This window comes from Cephus cinctus, unplaced genomic scaffold, assembly GCF_000341935.2.
Source record: "Cephus cinctus unplaced genomic scaffold, Ccin1 Ccin1_scaffold2480, whole genome shotgun sequence".
NCBI lineage: Eukaryota > Metazoa > Arthropoda > Insecta > Hymenoptera > Cephidae > Cephus > Cephus cinctus.
The window spans coordinates 1,617-9,796 of NW_014334270.1; the positions used below are offsets into that span (position 1 = coordinate 1,617).

Sequence of the window (8,180 nt, forward strand, 5' to 3'; positions counted from 1 at the left end):
AGTAGCGAAGGACTCTGCCCGGCAAACTACACGTTCGTAATCGGGTTTAGCTCGGCTACGCCGGGATCCGCTTCATCGACGGAGGCTATGATCACATAACTCTACTTCCGGACTCACTGCTGAGATTCACCGCCATTTTTTTGGTATCGCCTAGAACCGTAGCGTTGTGGATCTCCCTACTCATCTCTGGCTAAATTTTACAAAGCTGCCTCTCTTACTGTTATCTTTTTAGTGGCAGCAGTTACTAGCTAACTGTAGCTAACTGTAAGACGTGGTTGACATTCGTTTCACATTGTACTGCATTGTACCTAATTCAACCTGATTGCATCCCATTGCAGAACTGTGTGTTAATATACAAATGATTTTTGTAATTTTTCTATCATATACGTAATATGTGTCACGCAATAAGCTACCTCTGTTTGATTTGATAGCCTTGCGGACAATGCGTGACGTGCGATAAACGTACCCTTCGCTTTCTTTCTTCGATTATTTCCAAGGTACTGCGTAACTATTTTATATTACATGTTCTTCGTGTACTATCCAGTAATAATATAATCGCTGAAAGTGCATTCGTGAACGTTTAAACTGACACTCGATGTTTATTTTAGAACTCATCATCAACAAAATTCACCAAAATGAGAAGTCGTAGCAATTCGGGTGTTCGTTTAGATTATTACCAGCGAGTTGTCCATAAGATAATAATGGACCACCAAAATCCTGTTACTGGACTTTTTCCTGCAAGTCGGGACAATAATCATGCATGGGTCCGTGACAACATTTATTGTATCCTGGCAGTTTGGGGACTTTCGATGGCATATAAAAAAATAGCCGATGCAGATGAAGATCGTGCCAAGACCTATGAGTTGGAACAGAGTTGTGTCAAATTGATGAGAGGCTTATTAATGGCTATGATGCAGCAGAAGGATAAAGTAGAGAAGTTCAAGTCAACTCAAAATCCACTTGATGCGCTACATGCTAAGTATAGCTCCGCCAATGGACAGACTGTAGTAGGGGACACTGAATGGGGACATCTTCAGATAGATGCTATTTCTTTATATCTACTAGTTTTAGCTCAAATGACAGCTTCTGGGCTTCAGATTGTCTTTAATTTAGACGAGGCAAGCTTCAAATTCCATTTGATTAAATCAAATTTTATTTCTTAGTCTTAATATTCATTCGGAATTTCTAGGTGGCATTCATTCAGAATTTGGTGTTTTACATTGAATCTGCATACTGTACTCCAGATTATGGGATATGGGAAAGGGGCGACAAAACAAATCATGGTCTGCCGGAATTGAATGCAAGTAGTATTGGAATGGCAAAGGCAGCCATGGAGGCAATGAATGAGCTCGATTTATTTGGTGCCAGAGGAGGTCCAACATCAGTAATACATGTTTTGGCAGATGAGGCGCAAAAGTGTCAAGCTGTGTTACAGTCAATGTTACCAAGAGAGTCCAATTCTAAAGAACTAGATAGTGGCCTCCTGTCCATTATAAGTTTTCCAGCATTCGCCGTAGACGAGCCCAATTTAATTCAATTGACGAGGGAGGCTATAATAAAGAAACTACAAGGTCGATACGGCTTTAAAAGATTTCTACGAGATGGATACAGAACGCCGAAAGAGGATCCTAATAGGTAGATAGAAATCAGAACGGGGCGGGGGAGGTGGCACAGGAGCAACAATAGTACCCTTGATACACTTTTCAGACTTTATTACGAACCGTGGGAGTTGCGCATGTTCGAAAATATCGAATGCGAATGGCCTCTCTTTTTCTGCTATTTGATACTCGATTACTGCTTTCAAGGGAACAAGGAAGCAGTGACCGAGTATACGAAACATCTAGAGGATATAATGATAAGAACGGACGACGGGATAAAATTAGTTCCTGAACTGTATGCAGTATCGTGCGAAAACGTTCCAGCAGAATATGCTGAACCTGGCAGCCAGGAGAGAGAGGTTCTAGGTAGATGCCCGTTTATGTGGGCCCAATCCCTTTACATTCTTGGAAAATTACTACAAGAAGTATGCCGCTTTGACGCTTCAGCCAGAAGTCCTCACTCGACGTAATGTCTTGCCTTTGAATTTCAGGGATTTCTAGCTGTTGGAGAACTTGATCCATTAAATCGTCGTCTATGTAGCGAAAAAAAACCGGATGTTGTGGTGCAGGTCGTAATTCTTGCGGAGGATGCTGAAATTCGTGAGAAGATAGCCCAGCACGACATTCACGTGCAAACAATAGCGGAAGTTGCGCCTATAGAAGTTCAACCTGCGAAAGTGCTAAGCCACTTGTACACATATTTGGGTACTGATCGCAACAAAAGGGAAAAGTATTCAGTAATGTCGAAACGAGTCTTCACTTTTAGGCCGAAACAAAAAGCTGGGACTGTCTGGCAGAAAATCGAGAGACGTAGGAATATTAAGCACCAGCAAACTGTACTCCTTGCACGATAAGATATTTGCATTCACACCACAGGTAAAATTTCTGCAGTTCACTTAGACATTAGAATTTTTTTTATTTTTACTGTCATATAATTGTTCTGTTCTCTTACATTTTCCATTTCTTACGGTCACGCCTTATTCTTGTGGGGAACGTTAGTTGACAGACATGACTCGTTTCTACATCGCATCGGACTATGAGCTCATGATTGACATATTCAAAGGGGAAATTAATTTCTTGAAGTCTAGCTGGCAGAACATGTTAGGCCGCCCGCTCGTCGTAATGCCACTCAAGAACATTCACCTAGGTACTGTAATTCATTGTTTTCAAAAGATTCGATATTATCCTCGTTCTCCCTGGCGCGGGTCGCTCTCTGTGCTATTTATCAGAAGCAACGTGTAACTGGGCTGAGATTATTCGCTTTCTCGACTGTGGCTGTAGGCTGTACTTTTTCAACATGCCGTTAAAAATTCCACTGGTCAATTGATTTCTAACTTCTAACAAGCTTGCGCGAGTGTTTGCCTTTGTCCCTGTTATTACTTGATTCGCAAGTGGCCTCCTACAAGTCCACTTGCCACCGTCTTCTGGCAGAAGTCTTGGCGTTTCACCCCTTACTAACCGAATGACATTCAACTTGGAGTTCAAATTATTAAGACGCGGAAAACAAATAGACGAAGCGGTCATACTTATTGGTTAATTCGTCGAGGGAGTCTAAGGCAGTCGGTTTACGTGTTTCGTAGTGTGTGCGTATGTTGCATGTGTTAGACCTTTGACGCGGAGGAGTACTATACAACGAATGATGCGGCCCTCCTGGCCGACACCTTCACCACAAATTTGGCCTTCCTCACAATCAACTGGAAACAAATGCTCGGCAGGCCAACTATAACGATCGTTGCCACGCACAGTCGTCTAGGTATGCTGTCGGCCAAAAGAAAACTAGCTCCGAGTGTAAAATACTCTTTTAGATGGTACTAGTCCACAATGTCGCGGTCCTCTTGCACGCTTTTGTTGAAACTTCTTTCTAGTGTCAAAGTAACTGTCAGCCAGTCCTTATCTTTTACTTTTACAGTCCATTACTCGCAAGAATTCCCGCTAATGTCATTTTGCAGATCAAGGAAAGATACCGTTGGCCATGATAACAACTATGAAGAAACTGAAGAGCGGCTACATAAATGGGACCAGAGTCTCTCTGGGAAATCTTAGTGAATTTTTGAGCACCTCTTGTATTACAAATCTTAGTTTTCTCGGTAGTTCGGAAGACGGTCGTCCGGACAAGCTCAATCCTCAGGTGGGAACGTCGAACAGCACATTAGACTCGTTAGATCGTTCCATGGGCGGACGGAGCATCAGAAGAATAAGAAATATTTGTTGAAGGTCCATCAATACCTAGAGGAACATCTTGTCCGCGCGTTTCCTCATCGCACTGGACTTCTCAATCGACCGGTCGTCAGAAGCGGCGGTAACCTTAGACGCAAAATGTCGGTCAAAGGAGCAATTAAGAAGACAAGGTCGATCGCGGTAGAACGTAAGTAAGAAATAAGCCAAGAAATATTCTGGCCTTTCACGGAAAATCTCTTTAATCCTCTAACAATGTGCTTCCATGACGAGTAAAGGAGAACATAACGCGTTTTACCTAATACGTCTTCACAGTCGCGGTTCCCACCATCCTCCAAGAACGTAAGTCTACTAACAGCTGGAAACTAACTAAACCAACCAAACTGTCTTCTCATCTCGTAACTTTCTCGCTGATTACAAACTGATTAGTCAATTTATTTTTTAACTGATTGATCTGCTAACAACAGTTTCCTCGATTTTAGCGGAAATTCTTGGAATGGCTGGGGAGGATCGCAGGCTCTCTGCCATTTATAATACGAATCCGTTTATCGAAGTGACAGACACGTCTCTCCCTACGACCACAGCTACGCCGAATCAACCTGACCGAACACCATCGCCTACGGAGGATCTCCTACCGTGGAAACATTCACCGAAGCCGCATAGACACAGGCTGGCTTCGGAAACACAGTATGCCGATACCGAAGTCGAGGAGCTGCTCGCAATGTTACGTGAAACCGAGAGCCTTGAGGAACAGGGAGACATTCTTCAGTATCTCGTAGATTCTCAGGGACTGTATTTCAATACCGGTATGCTCGAGGAGGGTCGTCCCGTCACCGTCAAGGATTTACTCAAAGGACTCTACGAGAAAGCTTGCCAACAAAAAATGTGGGGTATCGTGCGACACACTGCAGGCATGCTGGGCAAACGAGTCGAAGATCTCGCCAAGGCTGTCACCGATCTGCTTGTCCGTCAGAAGCAGGTAACTGTTGGGATGCCCCCTACAAATGAGCACACAATAGTAGCGCCACTTCCGGAAAACGAATTACGATCCTTGATTCACCAAGCCTATGGGGACGATGAGTCCACCGCGATGCTCACCCAGGAACTACTGGTCTACTTGGCGATGTTTATACGAACAGAGCCGCAGCTCTTCTTGGAGATGTTGCGTCTCAGAGTGGGTCTAATTATTCAAGTAATGGCTACGGAACTCTCGAGAACCCTCATTTGCACCGGAGAGGAAGCTTCGGAACATCTATTAAATTTGTCTCCGTTTGAAATGAAAAATCTCCTTCATCATATCATGAGCGGAAAGGAATTCGCCATCAGCAGCGGTACGTGCCTTACCTTTTACTCCGGTGAATTTATTTACTCGCGAAAGCGTTGCATCGAGCAGCATTTATTATGCCATCGTTTTTCTTGCATGCAGTTGGCCGTGGAAACTTCTCCGTGATCAGTTGCAAATCCAGTAGAGTGAGCAAGGTACTTCTTTTCTTCCGTTTCATCTTTTAAATGCATTTATCTCGGAGACTGAACGGACATTTCTACCTATAGAAATCCCAAATCGGCGGTTTTCTCAGCGCGGATCAAACAGACGGGACTGAAATGGAACCAGACCGACAGGGTCAGTGGCTAAGAAGACGGCGTTTGGACGGCGCCTTGAACAGGGTGCCAAGAGACTTTTATCCCCGAGTTTGGCAAGTTCTCGAGAGGGTACGAAACAACCCATGGATCACAGATAATTATGCAGAAATATTCTTCCTCGTTTAAATATATCCAATATCGTTTGTTTATAGTGTCAGGGATTGGTCATAGAAGGTCGAGTGCTTCCGCAGAATCTGACACAAGAGATGACTTCCGGAGAATTGAAATTCGCTTTGGCCGTTGAGACTGTCCTCAATACGATACCACAACCAGAATATCGTCAATTGGTTGTTGAAGCCTTAATGGTACTTACTCTAGTCACGGAGTACAATGTCGTGCCTTCCCTGGGGGGCCTCATCGCCGTAGAACATTTGGTGCATAAGGCCAATGCCATCTTTCTAGAGGATCAGGTAGAGTGAATAATTCTATTTTCTATTCTTTCTCGAATAGATGCGAGTTCGAGTGTTCCTTACAGATGAAAGTCGATGGGGATGCAACTCTATGTTGCGCCAAGCCCAAGGATCAGCGCGAAACAACTGCTACGGGAAGTCTGCTGTGCGGCGGTGCCGCCTATGTCTGCCAACATTTCTATGACAGTGCCCCGAGTGGCAGTTATGGAACAATGACTTATATTACCAGAGCCATTGCTTCCCTATTGAATTGCTTGCCCAAAGATGGCGATTTGGAATGTTCGATATCGTAGACAATTTTACCTCATAGGCTGTACCCTCATAGGTCTTCTAGATAAACTGCCAATATTTTGCTACAGCAGATTTTGTTTTTCAGAAGTAATATTGAACTTTCATGTCCAAACTATTAATTGCCCCGTAATTTGGTCTAAAGGTCATAATAAATGTCTTATTTGAAATCAACCAAGATAACAAGATATATCAGTAGCCATATTCTTGGTCTTCGTTTTATTCTAACAAAATTACTGATGTACTTTCAAAATCTTTTATTACTCGTATCACTAACAGAAACAGTTCCTTATTTTGCCCTTGGATTCTTGGAGAATGGATTAAGTTTTAATATCCAGGAAGATTGTTGACTGCAAAAACATTTTGGAGAAAAATTTAGTATTAGATTTTATGTGAAGGGAGATAGGTTTACCTTTTTGTAGAAGGCATCACGTCGACATTCTTAGCCTCTTCGATGCCGTAGGCTTTTAACTGACTGATTAATTCAGACCTGTACTGAATTTTTAAAGGCTTTGGTTCATCCAACTTAGCCTGAATCGCCAGATACTTTTTACAGGCTTCCATAAAATTCAGGCCGTACCACTCAATTTCCTCTCGTGTGAACTAAATACAAATAAAAGCTATTGAAGGAACTATGGTATACATTACAAAAACTTATAGCTCTTTAGATATTTCTTGCAAAAAAATATAGAATTGAAACGTTACATACAGGAGATAAGTATTGCTGATATTTTGCATAGACTTCTTCTTGTTTGAGAGGGTCATCCTGGTACATAGTTTTATCAGCCAAAGCTATTAGAATTTGTCTCTTTATTTTTAAGGCCAGCTCGGATTTCAAATCACAGGCAGGTGTCTGTAAAGATGCATACATCAATTAATCATTGATTATTCAAGGAGACAGTCTTTATCTAGAAGCAAAGTAGAGAAAAACTACCTTCAAGAGATAATGGTCGAAACCATAATTATCATGAATAAGTTGTAGGGTTCTATTTGTCAGAGTAACTCTCATGTACTCGTTTAAAATTTCACTATACACAACTGATATTTTGAGCCGAGGTACCCAAAAACGAGGAACCCTTCGATCATAAAGACCACGTTTTTCAAATCCTTGAATAACACCTTCGCCACCCCATATACCATCATTATGTTCTTTAGGATATTTCACTGGTATAGGTACATTTTGTACTGGATACCTAAAAAATTAACAAGTGTGTAATCTATATTGTAAAAACTAAGGATGAAGTATCCAAAGCAAGAACATACACATCTCCAGTTTGCTTATTCCTTTCAAATAAACCGTCTTTCTCGATGTAATGAACAGCAGCGGGTTTTTGAACCTTCCATTCACGCCAGAACTTTTTATATGCATCCGGCAACTCGGCACCTACACCCCTTTGCCAGCGATTTGGTCGTGGAGCGTGGTACAGACTCTATAATTGAAGATCAATTGGCTAAATGTTACTGTTAATATTTTACATGCACTTTATACGTGAGCAGAGGTTATCAAAGGATATCTTCATATTATGAAAAATATGCCATGCGTGTACAAAATAATTTCGGCATTATTACCTTTCCAAGTTTCAGAGCTGACATAACTGAAATAATTAATGACCGCACAAAATGAGGAAATTATAAATGATTGAGAGATAAAAATGGTCGAGTCAAATTAAACACAGCCAAGTAAAACGCATTCTAGTTTATGTGTTAAGAGATCTTTGAACGTTTCAAGGAAAAAAGCCGAATTCCCAGCCGCTTCCGAAATACAGCTTCCCAGAATTCGGATTTCGAGCAATTTTAAAAACTAATAGAATTAACCCTTTTTCGGTAGCAGTGTCAAAAAGTGATAAACTAACCTCATCTAACTTTTTTTTACATTAACCCAAGTTGAGTTAACACAAGTCGACTCAACTTGCATCATTGGTTACTTTCAACCATTTTCCGTTCGAGCCGACCATTAGCCAAGCTCTGTGTCGTGTCTTGTCGATTTAATTTGAGAAAACAGAGTCTCCATAGTTCACACTTTATACTGGTTAGGACCTATCAGAGACATCTTTATTCTAAGGATTCT

General features: G+C 41.8%; 2 protein-coding genes across 7 annotated transcripts; one reads left to right on the forward strand and one right to left on the reverse strand.

Annotated features, from left to right (window-relative positions):
* Positions 1–206: 206 nt before the first annotated feature.
* Positions 207–6,295, forward strand: LOC107274192 (probable phosphorylase b kinase regulatory subunit alpha). Of its 6 annotated transcripts, XM_015753039.2 has the most exons (16): positions 207–342; positions 432–497; positions 609–1,118; positions 1,190–1,635; positions 1,708–2,023; positions 2,090–2,303; positions 2,365–2,474; positions 2,598–2,745; positions 3,548–3,726; positions 3,813–3,963; positions 4,089–4,115; positions 4,256–5,104; positions 5,200–5,252; positions 5,325–5,483; positions 5,567–5,824; positions 5,890–6,295. In XM_015753039.2, the coding sequence occupies exons 3-16, from the start codon at positions 636–638 to the stop codon at positions 6,115–6,117; spliced, it is 3,621 nt and encodes a 1,206-aa protein (XP_015608525.1). In that variant the 5' UTR covers positions 207–342; positions 432–497; positions 609–635; the 3' UTR covers positions 6,118–6,295. The 6 variants fall into 6 exon arrangements, with proteins under 6 accessions (XP_015608525.1, XP_015608523.1, XP_015608524.1 ...); XM_015753037.2 differs by having other exon boundaries at positions 226–497; XM_015753038.2 differs by lacking the exon at positions 2,598–2,745 and adding an exon at positions 3,204–3,351 and having other exon boundaries at positions 227–497.
* A 59-nt stretch (positions 6,296–6,354) lies between these two features.
* On the reverse strand, positions 6,355–7,994 carry LOC107274194 (39S ribosomal protein L28, mitochondrial). Its single transcript, XM_015753046.2, has 6 exons — positions 7,682–7,994; positions 7,376–7,542; positions 7,047–7,305; positions 6,822–6,965; positions 6,525–6,715; positions 6,355–6,462 (listed from the first exon to the last, which is right to left on the reverse strand). Exons 1-6 carry the CDS (start codon positions 7,703–7,705, stop codon positions 6,402–6,404), a joined length of 846 nt encoding a protein of 281 aa, XP_015608532.1. The 5' UTR covers positions 7,706–7,994; the 3' UTR covers positions 6,355–6,401.
* Between the last annotated feature and the right edge of the window lie 186 nt (positions 7,995–8,180).

Excerpts from the sequence above, each read along its gene's own strand:
- LOC107274192 (XM_015753039.2), top strand. The coding sequence starts at position 636 with ATGAGAAGTCGTAGCAATTCGGGTGTTCGTTTAGATTATTACCAGCGA. Across the intron at positions 5,484-5,566 it reads TTTGGCAAGTTCTCGAGAGG|TGTCAGGGATTGGTCATAGA; the intron begins GTACGAAACAAC and ends GTTTGTTTATAG. Across the intron at positions 5,825-5,889 it reads CCATCTTTCTAGAGGATCAG|ATGAAAGTCGATGGGGATGC; the intron begins GTAGAGTGAATA and ends TGTTCCTTACAG.
- LOC107274194 (XM_015753046.2), bottom strand. The coding sequence starts at position 7,705 with ATGTCAGCTCTGAAACTTGGAAAG. Across the intron at positions 6,966-7,046 it reads TCGACCATTATCTCTTGAAG|ACACCTGCCTGTGATTTGAA; the intron begins GTAGTTTTTCTC and ends GCATCTTTACAG. Across the intron at positions 6,716-6,821 it reads ATCAGCAATACTTATCTCCT|TTCACACGAGAGGAAATTGA; the intron begins GTATGTAACGTT and ends ATTTGTATTTAG.